The sequence below is a fragment of the Vidua macroura genome, chromosome 17 (assembly GCF_024509145.1).
Source record: "Vidua macroura isolate BioBank_ID:100142 chromosome 17, ASM2450914v1, whole genome shotgun sequence".
Lineage (NCBI taxonomy): Eukaryota > Metazoa > Chordata > Aves > Passeriformes > Viduidae > Vidua > Vidua macroura.
The window spans coordinates 7,814,020-7,832,460 of NC_071587.1; the positions used below are offsets into that span (position 1 = coordinate 7,814,020).

The 18,441-nt window shown below is 61.4% G+C and overlaps 2 protein-coding genes across 5 annotated transcripts; both read right to left on the reverse strand.

Annotated features, from left to right (window-relative positions):
• Positions 1–416: 416 nt before the first annotated feature.
• Positions 417–9,998, reverse strand: HCK (HCK proto-oncogene, Src family tyrosine kinase). 4 transcript variants are annotated; one of them, XM_053993087.1, is made up of 13 exons: positions 9,916–9,998; positions 8,353–8,482; positions 7,909–7,951; positions 7,543–7,660; positions 7,310–7,408; positions 7,065–7,168; positions 6,541–6,690; positions 6,092–6,244; positions 5,591–5,773; positions 5,072–5,148; positions 2,575–2,728; positions 2,221–2,352; positions 417–1,635 (listed from the first exon to the last, which is right to left on the reverse strand). In XM_053993087.1, the coding sequence occupies exons 2-13, from the start codon at positions 8,479–8,481 to the stop codon at positions 1,433–1,435; spliced, it is 1,545 nt and encodes a 514-aa protein (XP_053849062.1). In that variant the 5' UTR covers position 8,482; positions 9,916–9,998; the 3' UTR covers positions 417–1,432. The 4 variants fall into 4 exon arrangements, with proteins under 4 accessions (XP_053849062.1, XP_053849063.1, XP_053849065.1 ...); XM_053993088.1 differs by lacking the exon at positions 9,916–9,998 and adding an exon at positions 9,400–9,445; XM_053993090.1 differs by lacking the exon at positions 9,916–9,998 and having other exon boundaries at positions 7,543–7,642; positions 8,353–8,811.
• A 1,367-nt stretch (positions 9,999–11,365) lies between these two features.
• On the reverse strand, positions 11,366–15,075 carry CCM2L (CCM2 like scaffold protein). Its single transcript, XM_053993086.1, has 10 exons — positions 14,992–15,075; positions 14,564–14,731; positions 14,214–14,297; positions 13,939–14,122; positions 13,152–13,603; positions 12,935–13,070; positions 12,748–12,811; positions 12,403–12,550; positions 12,083–12,221; positions 11,366–11,879 (listed from the first exon to the last, which is right to left on the reverse strand). Exons 1-10 carry the CDS (start codon positions 15,019–15,021, stop codon positions 11,602–11,604), a joined length of 1,683 nt encoding a protein of 560 aa, XP_053849061.1. The 5' UTR covers positions 15,022–15,075; the 3' UTR covers positions 11,366–11,601.
• Positions 15,076–18,441: the final 3,366 nt, after the last annotated feature.

Here is an 18,441-nt window from a genome sequence, read left to right on the forward strand (position 1 = left end):
GCGCTCCGCGCTGCCGGGGCCGGGCCCAGCGCAGCTCGGATCGGCACAGCTCTCCCGCCGGACAGGCCGAGGCGGGGGTCTCCGCTCCCGGGGGTCTCCGGCTCCGCGAAGCCGGCCGGGGAAGGGGCGGTCCGCACCGACATCTTTGCTGAGGGCAGCGGCCTTTGGACGGAGAGCGGGCGCGACGCTGCGGCCGCCATGTTTGGTGAGGGCGCCGGGGCGGCGGGGCCGGGAGGCGCCCGGACCGTCCCGAGCCTCCCGCTCCCTGCGGCCCCACCCGGGCGGTCCGCGGCCCGGGGCCTGCTTAAAGGGCGCTGCCCGGCTCTGGAGCCCCCGTTCCGAGGGGCGCTGCGGGCCCCAACTGATCCGCGTCTCCCCCGCCCGGGCTGCGGAGGAGCAGGACCGGCCAGAAGTGGAAAGGCTGATAAATACTTTATTGATTACAAAAAAAAAAAAAAACCCCACAAAGAGAAAGATCCCAAAGCAGAAGCGACGGCATTTGCTTCTTGGTATCAAAAATAATCACAGGCACCAGTCTCCCTGCTATAAGAGGTACAGGGCTATCTTAGAAAAAAATATTGTTTATTCCTTTTCCCCAAATAACCTTGTGAAATACTAAAAATAAACAATAACATCAAGTAAGTGTGCAGGGAGCACCTGGCCCCTGCTGACACTGCAAATGCCCCAGCAGACAACGAATGTTGCCTGTAAGCTTTGCCATGGGGGAGAAGGCTCCTTTTGCCATGGCTTTGGGCTCCAGAGGTTCCTCCCAAGGCAAGTGGAGGGGGATCCATGCAGGGATGGCCTGGAAAAGCGCTGTCTATGTCCACCTGCCCCTGCGGCACAGCCTCACCAAACCTGCACTCTGCACAGGGGCTGCCATGAAAATACTGGGGAAGGAAACCCAGGAGGGAGAGAAGGAGGAGGACAAGGGTCTGTGACACTCGACATCCAAACCCCAGAATCCTGAGCTGATGATGAGCCCACGGGCTGCACTGCAGCGTGCCCCGGGGAGATCCCCTGGGATCAATCACACAGGGAGCACAGGCAGGCACTGCAGGGCATTTTGCCAAGGCCAGCACACTAAGGCACTTACTTCTGCAGAACAATGTGATAAGATCTCAGAAGGATTAAAAAAATACGGATCTGGGTTTTTCCTTGCAGCAAAAGCAGACCTGGCCCCATCCCTGTCCATCCTCCTGGGGTCTGAGCATCCACTGTCCAGCCAGCACTTCCTGGAGCCACTGCCCCACCGACATTCAAGCTCCTGGGAAAGGCACAAGGTACGGCCACGTCTCTTCTCCCTCCATCATGTGCTTCCTCCAGCCCAGCCACTCCAGGAAGGCTGTGGTTCCTGGACCAGGCTGGCAGAGAAAGCAGGGCACAGGTGAGACAGGGAAGAGCTGGCAGTGTCCGCCCCGAGCATCCCGTGCTATGGCTGCTGCTGGTACTGGCTCTCTGTTGCAGTGAAGAAATCCTCCAAAACACTTTGTATGTACTCAAAAGTGGGGCGATCCTCGGGTTTGATCTTCCAGCACCTCATCATGATGTCGTACAGCTCCTCGGGGCAGTTGTCCGTGCGCGGCATCCGGTATCCACGCTCCAGCGCCCTGATCACCTCCACGCTCGACATCCCTGGGGAGACGGGGTGGGACAGGTGAACATCACCTGGTTTATCATTGGTGTCTTTAAAAGTCATAAAATCCCCAAACCCAGAGCTTCTCTCCCTTTGGGCAATGTCTCCAGGAAGGGTAAAGTGGTTAGAGGGGCTGGGAAGGGGGAACTGCTGTTCCTGGTCAGGGAAACATGGACAAAGGAGATGCTGGGTTATTGCAGGATGGAGTTTTGTGCCCCAGGACAGATGGGGTTTATAATTACTTTGTATAAGTTAAAATCGCTTTGTATAAATTAAAATGCTAAGTCTGTGATGACCATTGCTTCCAATGAAAAGTCAGTGTGAGGGCAGAGCTGCTCCTCAGAACAGCCTGTTGTGCCACCCAGATCCTTCATGGTCCATTTGTGGTAGCATTTACAGAGTAATTTCCCATTGAAAAAACAGTACCAAAATAATTATTAGAATAAGATATAGGATGGTCCCTAATGATAAGGATTTACAGGGTTTTCCCATGGAGCTGAAGAACCTCAGGTCACATGCATGGGGCCCAGAAGGTGGAATGTGTCTTTTGGAACCAGATTAGAGGAGACATTTCACCTCCTTACCTGGGTAGGGGATGCGTCCATAGGTAATGATCTCAGTCAGGAGGATCCCAAAGGACCAGACATCCGATTTTATAGTGAAAGATCCGTAGTTGATGGCCTCAGGTGCAGTCCATTTAATGGGAAACTTGGCACCTGGACAAAGACATCCAATGGAAACATGAGCTCAACCCCAACTGCTGAGAAATGGGTGGTGAAATATGGGGAACAAGACACAAACAGAAGAGGAACAAATGAAGTGATGCAAATGAGAGGAGCTTCCCTCTGCCCATGTACCCAGCACATCCCTCCCAGGGTTGGGACCACCATGGTGGCAAGTGGCCCTAAGAGAACCCCCTCAACTTTTGCCCCCAGCACCTTCCCGGGCCGTGTACTCGGTGTCCTCGATCACCCTGGCCAGCCCGAAGTCTGCAATCTTGCACACCAGCACTGCTGACACCAGGATGTTGGCAGCTCTCAGGTCTCTGTGGATGTAGTTCCTCTTCTCAATAAAAGCCATTCCTTCTGCAATCTGCCACAGGGGAAAAAAGCAAATGCAAACAGGCTGCTTGAAATAACACACACCCCCTCAACACCAAAGAAGTCAACTGCTTCTGGCCATCACTCAGAAAATGGTGAAAGGAGGCTGAGCCACAGCAGGAGATGAATATCCCATCCCTGGAAGTGTTCAAGGTCAGGCTGGACAGGGCTTGGAGCAACCTGGTCTAGTGGAAAGTGTCCCTGCCCATGGCAAGGGGTTGGGATGAGATGAGCTTCAAGGTTCCTTCCAATCAAAACCATTCTGTGACTTTCCTGCATGGAAACTGCTCTCCAAGCTGGGAATCCCTTGCAGAAGAGGTTGGGGTTTGGGTGACCAGCCCAACATGACACCTTTAAGATGCTGTGTGAGAAAATCTGTGAGAATTGGCAGCTGAGGAGCTCAAGTGATCACCAGAGAGTGCCTGTGAGTGTTTGCAGGGCAAGGTGTAAGTGCTTCATCCACAGGCATGAGGATGTGGAGGAGGAGCAAATAATTCTCTTCTCAGGGAAGACATGAGACCAGTCTCCAATACACCCACAATGGCTCACTAATTGCTGCAGTGAAGGTTGGCATTCCAGAGCTTCCTTAGCCAGGGCAGAAAAGCATAGGGGAAGATGCCTGAGTTCTTCCAGACTAGTTTTTGAAGTCATCTCTGCCTGTGGAGATGGGGCTGTGATGGCCCCTGACAATCCCCCCTCACCACTCTGCCTTCTGAAGTCTCCGCACTCAGTGCTGTGTGTGCAGGTCTCAGCCCTGATCAGGCAGAGGTGACCCAGTGTGTGCACAACCAAACCCCAAAGCTGTACTGTTGCCCCATAACAGAATCCAGAACGTGAAGGGGCTGGAGCAGCCAGAGGGGAGACCCTCCCCTCCTTATCACACCCACACAAGCTGGCCTGGGTGAGGTGCAGCTCTCACAGAGCTCTCCCCACTAAATACAGAAGTAACCAGGCAGCGCAAGAGCGGAAGGATCATTTCCATGACCACAGATGCATTTCTGCCCGCAGTGACTCAGCCCCAGCACAAGGGCCAGGCTGCTGCCTGCCCGTGACAGCCCTTCAGCCTTTGCTCCCCAGAGCTTCTCCGAGCAGCCCCTCAGAGCCGTGAGCTGAGCCAGGCTTGGCACAAGCCAGCTTGCTGAGAACAGATGGTGCAGGAGTGCACAGCTGATCCACAGACCCCAGCACAGCCAGCTCCAGCAGCCAGTGACCTGGTCTAAGCCCACAGGGCTCCCATCCTGGCTTTCCTGTTGCTCAGGTGCTTCTATGAAATATTTGAGCTCAGCACAAAGGGTCTCTGGGTTCAGTCCTCACCCAGGGCCACTGGAGAGGCAGCAGGGACTCAGTGGTTGTGCAAATGGTTGCACATGGAGTGAGGTGTTTAGCAGCCTGTTCTGCTGTACTCAAAGTCAGCTCAGAAATAATTATCTCGGAGTCCTCCTGCCCCTCCAGCTGCCTTCCCCTGCCCATGACAGCCCTCTGGTGACTTTACTGAACCACAGCCCTCCCATAGGCATTCTCCTAGGGCAACACAGCCTGCTATGCTCCCTCCAGGAGACTGGGAACCGTGCCTGGCTCAGCCTCTCGGGTGTTGGCAGCACACAGGATCATGCTGCAGGATTCCTGTTAAACCCACAGGGCTTCACACCCCCGTGGCACTGTCCTGAAGCAGTGCTGGGAGTGGGGTGGGATGGGGTGGGCGTGTGGCCCTGCTGGGTTTGTGGGGCTTTGGCCAGGTTTGCAGGTAAGGTTTGCAGGTAACTGTCACAGCAGCAGCAAATTAGAAATTATCAGTTATCAGTATCAATATTTATCAATTATAGAAATTGACAACATTGCCCTGGGTTTGGTTGGGCCACACCAACCAGCACTGGCACATTCCAGAGAAGGGACTGTGCCAATGTGAGCTGTGGAAACCAACCCCATCCTCATCCTTACTTTCTGCACAAAGCACAGTCACCCCATGGGCTGTGGGGGCTACAGGAACCGTGGCAGACATAGAAGTCAATAACCAATCCTCTCCAGGATCTGTGCAGCTCTGCTGTGCACAGCTTAGGTGCAGGTGGGCTAGCTGAGTGCTGCAGATATTGGTGTGGTGAGGGGGAAGCTGCCACTTCTCTTTTCACACACCCCTGCTCCTGCGAGGTCAGTGGGATGGGGATGGTGAGCAGGCAGTGGCTGCCCACAGGAAAACCTCACTGCACCCCCAGCACTGTTCAGTCCAGGCTCCTGGCTGGTGCTGCACAAGCCCCAGGTAAGTTCCCAGGCTCCTCACTCACCCTTTTCAGGGGGACAAGGGGCACTCGGAGCTAGGGGAGGTCTGCTCCTTCCTCACCTGGGCAGAGAAGTCAATCAGCTTCGGGAGCAGCAGCTTGTTCCCCTCATCACTCTTCAGGAAATCCAGCAAGCTCCCTGCAGACAGGGAAAGGTGCCAGGGCTGTTGGTTTAACTGGAGCCTGCACCCATCCTTTGGGTGGCACAGGGTCCTGAGGAGCCAAGCAGGACAAGGGAACTCTGGAAACACACCTGATCCCCCATCCCACTCCCATGGCTAGGCCATGGGCGGAACACCTCCACAGGCTCCCTCCTGCCTTGCAGAGTGCTTGTACTCATTTATCCCCTCTTAGGTGTTCCTCCTGTCCCAGTGCTGTCATCACATCCCCTCTCCCAGCACCCTGCCCCAGAGCACTGACACGCTGTGGTAGGAGCCAGAACTGCTCCCAGAGTCCTGGGAGCTGGTGCAGAGCCCACAGCTGAGCCTGGGGATGTGGAAGGGATTGATCCTGCACTCAGGGAACCCGAGTGCTGCCACTTGGCCTGGGCCACAGACATCACTCAGGGATGCGGATTGCACCTTTCTCCATGAATTCGGTGATGATGAAGATGGGTTCCTCCCTGGTGACCACCGCGTGCAGCTTCACCAGCTTGTCATGCTGCAGCGTCTTCATCAGGTTTGCCTCCTCCAGGAAGGCTTCCACGGACATGCTGCCCGGCTTCATCGTCTTCACCGCCACCTTGGTGTGCTTGTTGTAGGTAGCTGGGGGTGCCACAACAGATCATTCCCACACTGCCCTGGGAGCACTGAGCTTTGCAGCCAAAGTCCCAGCCCTGCAGACAGAGCTGCTGTGGGAAGGTTGAAGGCCACACACAGCCCAGGGCTGTCCCCACATGCCCAGCCCCAACATCCCCTGCATTAAAGCAGGGTCACCTCCATGTCCCTCTGCTTCCCTCCCTCAGGTCACTCCTTCCTTGTCTTTCCCACCCCACCACCCCTCTACCTTCTCACACATCCCTCACCCTTCCTCCTCCACCATCACCTTCATCATCATCCCTGCCACCTCCCCCTCACTCTCACCCATCCACACTTCTCCAAACTGCCCGGCTCCCAGCTTCCTCTCCAGACTCAGTGACTCCCGAGGGATCTCCCAGGCATCTTTCTCCCAGGGCTTCTCTGGTTTGGGTACACAGCAGGGGTGGGTGAGCTTCTGGCACAGCCCATCACTCTGACCTGAGGAGAGATCCAGGGCCATCAGCCAGCCTGTCTCATTGGCCACACTGTGCTTCAAGGAGGAGTTCTGGCCACCTGGGTGTTCAGGGACACCAGCACCACAGCTGTGACAGCCAGCAGGCCAGCCATGGCAATAGGGGAAGGTCTGGAAGTCACTGCATGTTGCAGAGTCGCAGCAGGAGCCCAGGGGTGATGGGCAGGAGCCCCTCAGCCTCTGCACACCCCCAGCTGCCCGGCCGCTTGGCTCAGGGACAAAGCCCCATTTGGGAAGGGGGGCCAACCACCCCAGGGCTCACCCTTGTAGTGCTGGACCAGCTCCTGCAGCGTGTTGAAGTTGTTTCGTGGGGAGATGTAGAAGCCACCGCTGTCCAGGGTCCGGATCTTGTAATGCTTCACTGCCCCGCCCCGCAGCTCGTCCCCGTCCCGCACCGAGAGCGAGTAAGAGCCTGGGCAGGAAGGGGTGAGCTGGCATCTCCCACGGGAGCACATTCCTGCTGCACCTGGCCATCCTGGCACGCACAGAGCCATCGCCCAGCAGAGCCAGCAGCACCCATCCCACTGTGCTGCCACCACCCCTTCAGCCCCAGGCCAGCCCCCAACACCCAAAGCAGCCTCAAAGGGACACATCACCCTATCCCTGCTGTGGGATTCAGACATGTGGCAGCACCACATTGCAGGGGCACTTCCAGCCAGAGCATGGCCCCCCCCGTCCCTCCCTGCAGCACAGCAGATCCCCAGGGCTGGGGAAGGAGCTCCTCTTCCAGGCAAAGGTGGATGAGGGAAGCCCTTTGGGCAGCTGTTCCCCCACCACTCTCCACACCTTTCGTTGTCTCGCTGTCCCTTATCATGAAGGACCCAATCATGTTCCCAGGGCCAAGGAGCTGCCGCTCCGCATCCTTCCGGCTGATGTCCTTGAAAAACCACCTGCAGCAGAACCAAATGAACCAAGGAATGCTGGAGTGGGGCAGGGCTGGGGGCAGGACATGAGGCAGGAGTGGGAACAGTGGCAGTGGGGAAGTGTGGGACAGCATGGGGCCAGGATCTGGCATGCAGGGGTGGACTCACTCCTCTGTCTCCAGAGAGTTTTCTTGGGCAACGTAATTGCTGGGGATGAAGCCTTCACGACCTGTCACCAGCGACCGTGCTTGCCACCATTCCCCTGACCTATGACAGAAGTGGCATTGGCACCTGGACCTGGGCATCAGCAGCTCCTCCAGGGCAAATTCCAGAAAAAAATCCCAACAGGGTCACACAAGCCATCAGGAGACCCTGGACAGGAGTCTGCCAGCAGCACTTACTTCTCCAGGACCTTCATCCTCTCCCCCTTCTGGAAGCTGAGGTCCCCAACATTCATCGCCTCGTAGTCGTAGAGTGCCAGCACCACGCTGTCCCCCAGGCCTGCAGTGAGGGAGCTGCCTGGGCACCCCTCCCCATGCTGGGATGGGGTGCCTGGCCACTCCTGCCATGAACACTGACCAGGACATTGGCCAGGACCCCCACAGCACCCAGCACCTCCATCTTCATCGTGTCACATCTGGCCCTTCAGGGGAACCCAGAGCTCCCATCCCTCCAAGATGTTCACCCCTAGGTCAGAGAGGATCTGGCCATGCTGCCCCCACACACTCCAACCCCCTGCACCCACTTGGCAGCCCCTTTGTACCTACCATCCTCGGGCAGGGGCACAGCCATGCTGGGGACATTATTGTTCTGGAAAGTGCAACAAAACCACAGAGTGACATCACAGGTGGCAGAGACCCGTTTCCCATGGTGGGTCTTGGCCCCAACAGTAATGGCAGGAGCAGGAGGGGACCCAAGGGGCAGCACCAGCACCACCTGACACGACAACCCGCCCAGCACAAGCATCTCCACCCCTTCCCAACACCTTCATTTTTCTCTCTTTCTCCATAATTCCTGGATTCCCATCAGGTCCACTCCATGCTTTGTCTCAGTGAGGCCTGGGCTTCTTCCACCCCATAGCCAAGTCCTTGTCCTGGGGCATGGGTACTGCCAGTACCTTCAGCTGGCTCCACTCTCAGTGCTGGTGGCACTGTGAGAAGAGGGGCTGAACCCCTTGTGACAGCTCAGCCCTCAAATCTCTCATCACTCACCCTCTTGTTGGTGGCTGTGGGGTCCCTCACATAGTGGCCCTGCTGGATGGTGGGGCCAGGATCAGGGTCGGGATCAGTTTTTATCATCTTCTCTTGGACACCAGCTTCCTTTGACTTCACACAACCCATGCTGCAGCCAAGGAAGGGGAAGTGAGGCCATTGCAACAGAGGTGAAAGTCCCGTTCCAACCCCAGTCCAGCCCCGTTCCCATCAGCTCCCACCCAGCACAGGGCCCCAGTGCCCACCCCAGTTCTCTGCTGTGACAGAGAAACTTTGCTCCTCCCACAGCTTCAGGTTACTGGGGTGCCCAGGGACACTTCAGAGGAAAAAGGATCTCCTGGAGACATCATATCAGATAAAGTTTGGGGAGACAAGAGCCACAGCCATGGAGCAGCTTCTCTGCCCTTGTGGGATGCAGGACAAGGTGCAGGCACTGGGCACCATTGCAGCAGAGAGTCACACTCGGCATCTTCTTGCAAAGAGGGGCCCTGATCATGGTGAGCTTTGCTGCAGCTTGGGGGTCCCCACACAGCACCCCTGGTGCCCATGGCCCCCCCATCACCACAGGTCACCACTCCACACTGTGCTCCCCTGATCTCTGCTGGGTGGGAGCTGCCCCAAACAGCCAGTCCAGGGCAAAGACAAATGCTCAACTTGCTCCAGTACGCCAAGAAATTCAGTGGGAAAACAAAAGCTGCAAGAAGCAGCAAGAGTGGTAAACCCCTTGCAAATGTACTTCCCTTGGCCAGGGAGACCTGGGTGCAGAGAAAGCAGAAGGTGCTGGTGGTGACAGTGAAGGAGGAAGCTCAGGGCTGAAGCCTCGATGTGCATAGCACAGCTCTTGAGGAACATCACTGTCACGTAACACGCCATGGTCACTCCTTGTCCTTCCAAAGCCTGGGCCAGCCTTGCTCCCGAGGGCAGAGCAGGAGCAGCGGTGGCAGCCACGACAGCCCATCACCCTCACTGGGCACAGGCTGGGGGCTGTGCCAGATCCATCCTGGCAAACCCACTGGTGCCCAGCTTAAACTCAGACGTGGCTCACACCATCACCACTGCAGGTATTTGCTGTTCCCACACCGCCTCAGCGCATCCAGCCCTACAGAGCACAAACACCCGGGGTGGTCCAAGGGTCATTCCCGCTGGCTCCTGTGGCATAGCTGGCATTCCTGATGTGTCCCACCCTGGAGAGCCAGGTCCCGAGGCTCATGTGGTGTCCCCAGCCATGAGGACCAGGTTGGATGAAGGTGCCTTCGTTCCCAGAGCAAGGCTGCCCGCAGCCCCCTGCTCTTGCTGCCCGCAGCCCGTGCCTTCAGTCCCCGACAGCCCCTGCAAAGCCACCGGCAAGGACCCCCTCGTCGGGGCTACACTGTGCCCAACCGGGGCTGCACCGGGACCCGTGAGATTCCCGGCCATCGCCTCATCCCGGTCACCCAGGGTCCGCCGCTCTGACCGCGACCGGCCCGGCGCGGGGTCGGACCCACCGGGCTGCCCGGGACTGGCTGCGGGGCTCCCTCGCCGCCCTCGGGGCTCCGCGCACGGTTCCGACCCCGGAGCTCTCACCTTCGCTGCCGCCCTGAGGCACGTCCCTGTCGCCGGTCCCGCTCCCAGTCCCCGTCGCGGAGCCCCGGCTGCCGCTGCCGCTCCGCTCTGCCCGGCTGCTCTCCCGCCGCCTGCCCGGTACGGCCACGCCCCTCCCGGTGCGGTCCCGCCCCCGACTGCGACGGGGCGGGTGCGGCCGGTGCCTCCTGTGCCGCGCTAGGAACGGAGATCACCATCCCACGAACCGCACCAGCAAGGACATCCCAGCCCTGGGTGACCCCACTGCCCTTAGGGACCCCCGACGGGTGCCAGAGCCCGTCTGTCCATCTGCCGTCCCCGGGACACCGGACGGGTTTGGGTCCCGCACCCCAGAGCAGCCCCCAGGATGTTTCCCCGCCTGCTGCAGGGCCACGGAGAGCGGGGGCGGGGGGGCACGGGGGGAGCACAGGACACGGTGTCAGCCTGGTTCTCTGTCCCAGGAAGGAGGAAAGAAAGCCCTGAGCATCCGTGCTGGGGTGCAGGACATGAGGGCACCCAGGACACACTGGGGTGCATGGGACTGGCTTTGTGAAGCACAGCTCAGAGAGGTCTGGGTATCCCTGGCCTTTGTGGTGTCCCTGCTGGCCCTGGTATTCCCGTGCCAAAGCCCCTCTTGGCGCCCTACCCAGCCCCGCAGTGTTCCAGCCTTTCTTCTGGATTGCCTGGACAGCCCCTGAATTCGGGATGGAGGCAGCATCAGCAAGGGGACCCACGGCTCTGTGTGACCCTGACCATGGGCTGCTCGGGTTCAGAGGAAGCAGCCAGGGTGGGAGAGCGTCTCACCTCATGAGGGTTTGCATATGTAAATTTTTTTTTGTAGAAAAAATAATTTGATCCGGTAGCCCCAGCGTCTGCTGCCCACACAGCACCCTGGGGCTGCAGCATCGAACCGTAGTCCCCGCCAAGGGACATTGGGCCAGGGAACGTTGGCTCAGGGCCATCAGCCAAGGGCCAGCAGCCGTGGGGTACAGTGGGGTACAGTGGCCGGGGGGAATCGGCTCGGGGACGGTGGCCAGGGAACATCAGCTGAGGTCCATCGGGCGGCGGGGAGCACGGCCTGTCCCTCGGCGGCGGAGGGGCTGCAGGGCGGGACTGCAGGAAGCCGGGTCCCGGGGCAGGAACTTCCTTTTGTGAAACACCCGCAGCCCGCTGCCGGACGAGTCCTGCACAGGCGTCGCAGGCAGCAGCGGGCCAGCTGCAGCCACCAGCCCTTTACTCCCGCAGCACATTTCTGCTGACCCCCTCCATGGCTCTGAGCATCCCCTGGAGCCAGCCAGGAACAGCTGGCAGCACCCTGACACTGGTGGTGACCTCCAGGTGACACTGGAGTGGGCAGGTGCCCAGCCCAGCCCAGCCCAGCAGCCCCCTGCCTCAGCTCACCCCCACACTGCAGCAACCCCTACAGAAGAAACTGCTCTGCTCCCAGCCCCAGCATTTAATTGAAATCTGCAAAAATTACAACACGTGTCTCTCCCACAGCCACAGCTGCCCTGTGATTCCAACAGCCTTGACAAGAGCTGACAGGGCAGCGCAGAGGCCTGTCCCCTCCCATGGTGACAAATTCACTCCCCATGGTTCAGGGGCAGAGCCAGGCACCTGCTGAGTCTGGTCCTGGAGGTGCAGCACCACACCAACGAGCAGGGAGAGGAGCTGAGTTTTGGCACTGGCTTACAGGTAGTTGTCCTCTTCCTCCTCCTCCTCTTCCTCATCCCGTGCCAGCGCCTCGATGTCGTGGGTGATGTCCGTGATCATGCGGTTGAAGGACTCGGACTCGGAGCGCAGGGACCAGCTGTCGTAGCTGCGCACGGCCGAGGCCGACGTGTTGCTCATGCTGCGCTTGATGCGGCCGAAGCTGTCGGTGAGGATCCCGCCCTCCCGGATCCCGATGCTCTCCAGGAACGTCTCAAAGTACCCAATGTCTTGGTCAGGGATGAAGGGCCTCATTCCTGTCATAGGCACCGTAAGCCTTGGGAGGCTGCCCAGCTGGGCAGCACTGGGGAGCAATGCCAGCCCTACTGGTTTGTCCCATCCTGCCCCCAGTAAGCAACAGGGTCCTGACGTCCCCTGAAGCACACCCAGCACCAGCCCCATGTCCCCAAGGGATGCACAGACATCACCAGGGTGACACAGGGTGGCTGCAGACACTCACCCAGGAGGAGGAACTTCCTGCGGTCCCCATAGAGGCGCAGGAGCTCTGTGCAGTATTCCTGCACCGGCGTGCCCAGCCGGTACTCACGGAGCAGGATGGCAAACTGCTGGATCTCCTGTGGTGACAACTTGTTGCGCAGCTGTGGTGACACGGGGACAGGTTTGGGCTTTGGGACACCAGCTGCACACAGCCCCCAGCCCCACAGTGTGTCCCGCTGCTGCTCTCTGGCACAGGGAGCCCACACCTGCCTTCTGCCCCTGCCCCAGCTGCTGGCACTGCTGGCCTGCTGCTTGTCCCTGTGCCCATCCCTGTGCCCTCACCGTCACCATGTAGTCCTGCAGCTGCTCCAGCCCTGCGCCGCTCTGGTCACTGCCACTGCAAGCGGTGGCCAGGCTGTGGTGGGAGCGGTGGAAGGAGGGCGAGGAGGTGCCACTATAATACGCTTCAAAGGTCTCGTGGGAGCCATTGCTGTGGGAGGACACGGGTCAGTGGGTCCCTGCACCCCTTGTGTGCCCAGCTGCTCCCCACCCACTGCACAGCACCCACCATCAGGTAGGGCTGGGACATCACTGCAGTGGGGACTGGCACACAGGGGCAGGGGGATCCCACACCGGTTCGGTGGGACCCACCCCAGTCCAAGGACACCCTGGGGAAGCCAGACTCACAAGGAGCTGCAGCAGCTGTAGTCGGCATCGTAGCCGTATGTCCCATCTGTGCGGCAGCTCTCGCCTGGGGAGGGAGAGCTGAGACCTCATAGCAGAGACAAACTCCCCACGATGTGTCCACGTACCCCCACCCATCAGCCCCATGATATCCCACTTGATGTTCCCACTCCTGTCCGCAGCCACTCACTCCTGCTGGAGAGCCAGGGCCGTGTGGGTGTGGAGGTGTAGTGGTACCCGGCGCGGTCCACGCACTCGATGCTCTGGTCGCCGTAGATGATCTGGAACACCTGGCAGATGAGCGCACAGGACTCCTCCCCAGCATCCTGCAGCGGGGAGGGACGCGGGCAGTGAGTGCCGGTGGGTGGGCGAGCGGCCGGTGGGTGGCACACGCCGGGACCTCTCACCCTGTTGGGCACGGCGAGGATAATGAGGTTGGAGTAAGCGTCAGGGCAGGGCTCCTGGGGGTCCAGGGGGTTGCTGCCGGCGTGCCGCCGCTCCCAGCTGCCGAAGCCGGTGCCGCGCTCCCAGCTGCCGCCGGCGGTGCCGGCCCGCCGCCGCTCCCAGCTGCCGCCGCACGGCTGCCGCCGCTCCCAGCTGCCCGAGGGCCGCCCGCGCTGCCGCCGCTCCCAGCTGCCGCCTCGCCGCCGCTCCAGGCTGCCGCCCTGCCGGCCCTCCTGCCCGCCCCGCGCCGCCCGCCAGTCCAGGCTGCAGATCGTGTGCCGCCGCTCCATCGGGCCCCCGAGCCGCCCCTCCGGCCACGAGCCCCCCGCACGCTTCTCTGCGGGAAACGCCTCCGGCAAGCCGGCCGGGGCTGCCTCGGGGTGCGCCCCGGCGGGGACCGGGTCCACTCCCAGGCCTGAGGGGACGGGGACACGCAGGGCGTCAGGGCGGGGGGCTGCGCTGCCCACCCTGCCTGGCCCCCAGCCCCTGCCCTGGCCTCCCCGTCCCTCCAGCCCAGTGGGATACAGAGGGATGGGGGTGTGGGATAGGGATGTGGAAGGCCCAGTAGGTTGGGGACACTCCTCCGGGACTCTGTATGTAGGAGGGGATGGGACACACCAAGACGGGGACAACGCAGGGTTTTGTCACCCTGACAGACTCTGACACCCATCACCCGCAGTGCTCCAGCCCCTCACAGCCACTCGGCGCCGGCTGTGCCTCGGCTGGTGGCCCCCGGCCGGCCGCCCGCACCGGTTTTGAGGATGAGGAGGTGCAGGGCATCGTCGCGCAAGTAGGAGGCCGCTGCGATCTCGTGTGTGGGAATTCGCAGGATCAGCTCCTCGTTGTCGCGCCAGGTAAGCAGGAGGCAGCGCGCCGAGAGGCTGAGGATGCTGTCCTGCTCTGGCGTCGTCTGCAGCGGCAGCTCCTTCAGCTGCTGCATGGACAGAGTGCAGGGGCGTGCGTGGGGCACCCGGCAGTGTGGGGTACCCGGTGCCCACCCTCTGGGGAGTGGGGACCCCTTTTACCCTGGCCGTGTCCAGCAGCTGCAGCACCTCATCCCGGCTGGAGGGGTTCAGGGACGATGTCACCCATGTCAGATGACCTAAAAACTGGGGAGGGAAAAGCCGAGGGCAGCCTGGGGAGGCATGGCCCCAAGGTCAGGACACATCTCCCTGGGGTTCAGGGACACCCCGCAGCTAGGGGGTCCTCCCTGCACCGCCAGCGCACCCTCCTCCTCCCTGGGTGTTTGCCAGGGCAGGGAGGGGACCCGGACCCTTCTGGCCACTCTGTGTGTGGATCTCAGCATGGTATAGTGGCCTCATAACCCCACCCCAAGCAAGCAGTGACCCCGGGCATTTTTGGGGGATCCCTTTACCTTCACCTCCTTCTCCACGTAGTCGTGCAGCAGGATCTGGGGGTCGATCAGGTAGTCGGGGGGGTAGAGGGGCACGGAGTGCAGCGGGCGCCGATAGACGCTGCTGCGGAGCGCCGCCCTCCGCGCAGCCTTCGGGAAAACCAGCCGCTTGATGGGCGACACGAAACCCTGGCAGGGGAACGGGCACGGGGACGGGTCAGCACCGGGCACCCAACCCTGGCCCCACACACGGGGTTCGTGGCACCCAGCCCCTGGGAGGGGCGGTGGGTAACAGCTGAGCACCTCTCTGCTGGCTCTTCGCACTATTTGGGTGGATCCACTTCTCCCCACTGTGCCGTGGGAGGGGTGCGGAGCCTCTCAAACATGTGCATCTCACCCGCTCCCACCCTCCTGCCAGCCCCCCGGACACCAGCCCCGGCCCCACGCACCTTCTTCCCCTTCTTGGCCTCGCTGTCCATGGCAGGACGCGGTGCTGCGGCCGCCCCCACTGCCCCGCTCGGCGCCGCGGCGCTTTCCTGTGTCGGAAACTCCACCAGGATAGCTGGGATGTGAGTTCCTGCCTCTCCTGGGGGCTGCTGGGACCGGGCTGGGCTGGGCTGGCACTGAGACTGGGACTGGGCTGGCACTGGGACTGGGACAGGACTGGCACTGGGATACGGACTGAGCTGTTACTTGAGCAGAAGCAGGGGCTGAAGTTGGCTGAGATGGGACTGGAGCAGGGACTTGGACTATGCTGGTGCTGGGACTGGTGCTGGGACTGGGGTTCATACTTATACCGAGACTGGGGCTGGGATTTGGCAGACTGGGGTTGAAGTGGGCTGAGATGGGACTGGAGCAGGTGCTGGGACCAAAGCAGGTGCTGATGGTGCCTGTGGGACTTCGCTATGGAGCAGCCCCTGCCCCTCACTGTGGGGCTCTTTCGTGGGGCTGGTTCTGCTTCCCTATGATCCCACATCAGCCCCATCCACATGGGGCAGTCCTGGGGGCTTCCAGCCCTCACTGCCCACATGCTGTCCTGCTTACCCGGGGCCCTGGCACTGGGAACGGCCCTGGCACTGGGAGCAGCACTGGCAGGAGCTCACACAGCTGCATCCAGCACTCCGTCCCCACAGCTGCCCATGGGGTCTAAACCCACCGTGAGTCTGGGGGTTGGCCGAGGGATCAGGGCCTCCGGCAGGGAGGAGGCTGGCCCAGCAGTGGCCGTGTCCGGCAGCTTCCTCCCCGAGATGCTGCATCCTGCCTGTGCACCCCTTCCCTGCCGGCCACCGCGCCAGGGCCAGGCACCGGCCAGGGCCACCGACACCAGCGCTGCTACAGCCATCCTGCTCTGCTAATGATGTCCCCGAGCAGTCCGGGACAGGGAGGCATCATCCTGCCCTGCTTTGGAGCTCCAGCTGTGAGCTGGAGGTGCCGACAAGGACAGGATCCCACAGGCAGGGCTTATTGAAATGAATTTAATATCTCATGTTGCAGCAAAATTAAAAATATACAAAAAGTTTGTGGTATACAAAAAAGTCTCGGGACGGACCCCGGCCTCCCGCTCGCCCCCGCCCGCGCCGAGGGTCGCAGAGAAGAAGGTGGCACACAGAGTATTTACAGTACGTGACAGCAGCCGCCGGGTCCCAGCGCTGGGGGGGTTCAGGGATGCGGCTGAGACCCCGCGGCAGCCCCTGCCAGAACGAACTTCTCTCACTCCCTGAAGCTGGAGCAGCCCTGCTGCCACCCCTGGGTGACACCCCCAGGGGCCAGAACCCCGCCATCCCCAGTGGGAGCTCGAGCACCACTGGAGCTGTGCCCATCCTGGCCCCTGGTCGTGCCCCCCTGTCATCCCAGAGGGCAGGAGCTGCCACCCCGGTAGGCGGGGGGGACAGGGTGCTGGGTTTGGCTGCCGCTGTGGCACAGGCTGGGTGGGGGGCAGGGGGGTGACCTGGGGCAGGAGTGAGACTGAGGGGTCCCCCCAAACCCCACACGTGGCCAGACTCCTCTGCCCAGAGCAGCCCAGAGCTGAGGGTACCGTGGCTTGAGTGCATAGAAAAGTGTCCCTTTGACCCACCAGCGTGGCCCTGGGGTCCCCACACAAACCCCGGCATGAAGGGCATGCCCAAATGGCATCTCTGACCTGGGGTGGACAGGGGCAGGGGCAGGGGGAGCCCAGAGGAGCCGCCCCGTGCTGGCACACAGTCCCCATCTGGCCCATCCCCAGATCCTCTGTGAGCTGGACCCAGGGAGGAGCTGCCACCACCTGGGCACCGTTCAGGGGCTGCGGTGACACTGCAGTGGTGAGCCCCCGGGCCAGCCTGGCACCCCTGGCTGCTGCCCCCACCTTCCCTGAGGAAAAGAGACCCCGCCCTAGAGCCGCCCCACGCCGGGGCTGCCCCAGCACGACCAGCACACACCACCGGGGGCTGCCGTGACGGCAGTGAAGGAGGGGTGCAGGTGGCAGGGGCCCAGCCCACTGCCCAGCCTCTGCCATGCTCTGCACCCTCCTCCTAAAGGGTTTCCAAGGCTTCCAGTTAGCACCAGTTAGCACCAGTGAACCCAGCGATGGCCAGCCCAGCCTGCTGTCACCCCAGCTACCAAGAAATGGGAAACAAAAGCAACGTGATGCCACCACCACTGCCACCACACACCCTCCCACCCAGGCCGTGTCACAGGGCCGGGCACCCACACTGGCCCTCAGGGACCCCACATCCCAGCCGTTCCCAGCTGCAGCTCTCCCATCCCACTCCTCCCATCCTCTAGTGCCTCACACGGTGCCCCATGGCACAGAGGGGCTCTCAGTGCTGCCCACGCTCCCCAGCCCGGGCAGGGCTTGGCACTGTGGCTCGGGGCAGCCAGAGGCCAGAACCCTTTGGAGCCATGGCAGGGGCACAGGGGAGGCAGGGAAGGCACAGGGGCCATGGGTGTGGGGGGCAAGGGGGAGCAGCACAAGGCTGAGGGGTCCAACAGCTCCTCTGCCCTGCCAACCCCTGCCAGCCCCTGCTCACATACACACACACACACACACACACACACAGAGACACACACACACAACCCCCCAGGACAGTCCCAGCCTGGGGGGCACAGGGTACATTCAGCACAGCCCCTCGGTGGGGGCCGGTGGATCTGGGCAGGACCAGGGACACATTCAAACCCAGAGCCCAAGCAGCCCCACTCCTCTGGGGAGGCAGGAGCAGACAGGGGCAGGCGGGGCAGGGACCGGGGACAGGCAGGGGAGAGGCAGGGGGGGCACAGGGTGAGGTCAGGGGAGGGAAGGTCCCAGCTCAGGTTTATACTGCGGAGCTGGAGCGGGGTGATGCTGATGAAGGAGTGAATGGAAATGCTCCTGGGTGGGAAGGGATGCCAGCCCAGGAGAGGAGAACGGCTGGGGGTGAATCCCACTTTGGGGAATCCGGGGAACGCCGGCGGCCCCGCACAAACCCCTCAGTGGTGCCAGACAGGCCCTGCCACCCCCGGCCCCAGCGGAGGTAGAAAATGTCACACAAAATGTCACCATTCAGGTGAAAACAAACCCAATGAGATGAAGCAGTTCCTGTGGGGATGGGGGAGAGGATGGGGTGCAGCCATCCTGGCCGCAGCTGGGGTGCAAGGTTCATGCCCACCCATGAGGGGCCCCCCCAGGCCAGGGTCTACACCCCACAGGATACTGGAGACCCCATGGAGTTGGGGACATGGCTCAACCCTAAGCCAGGGGGACTGAGGATAGATATGAAGGGGCTCACTTCGTGTTGGCGTGGCAGAGTGTGGGGGAAGTGGGAAACATGGGGGACTGAATGGAGCCCCGGCTGTCCCTGCCCCAGCTCCCTGGGGGTCACAAGCCCCATGCACACCCCAGTGCAGCCATGTTCCATCCCCACGGCTCTGCCGTGGCACAGGCA

Bases quoted from the DNA above. Each gene is read 5' to 3' on its own strand.
- HCK (XM_053993087.1), bottom strand. From the start codon at position 8,481: ATGGGTTGTGTGAAGTCAAAGGAAGCTGGTGTCCAAGAGAAGATGATA. The intron at 7,409-7,542 runs GTAAGTGCTGCT...CTTCTGTCATAG, and splicing joins AGGATGAAGGTCCTGGAGAA to GTCAGGGGAATGGTGGCAAG. The intron at 2,353-2,574 runs GTGCTGGGGGCA...GTCTTTGTCCAG, and splicing joins CGAGTACACGGCCCGGGAAG to GTGCCAAGTTTCCCATTAAA.
- CCM2L (XM_053993086.1), bottom strand. From the start codon at position 15,021: ATGGACAGCGAGGCCAAGAAGGGGAAGAAG. The intron at 14,123-14,213 runs GTAAAAGGGGTC...CTGTCCATGCAG, and splicing joins AGCTGCTGGACACGGCCAGG to CAGCTGAAGGAGCTGCCGCT. The intron at 12,551-12,747 runs GTGAGTCTGGCT...GTCCTCCCACAG, and splicing joins TACAGCTGCTGCAGCTCCTT to CAATGGCTCCCACGAGACCT.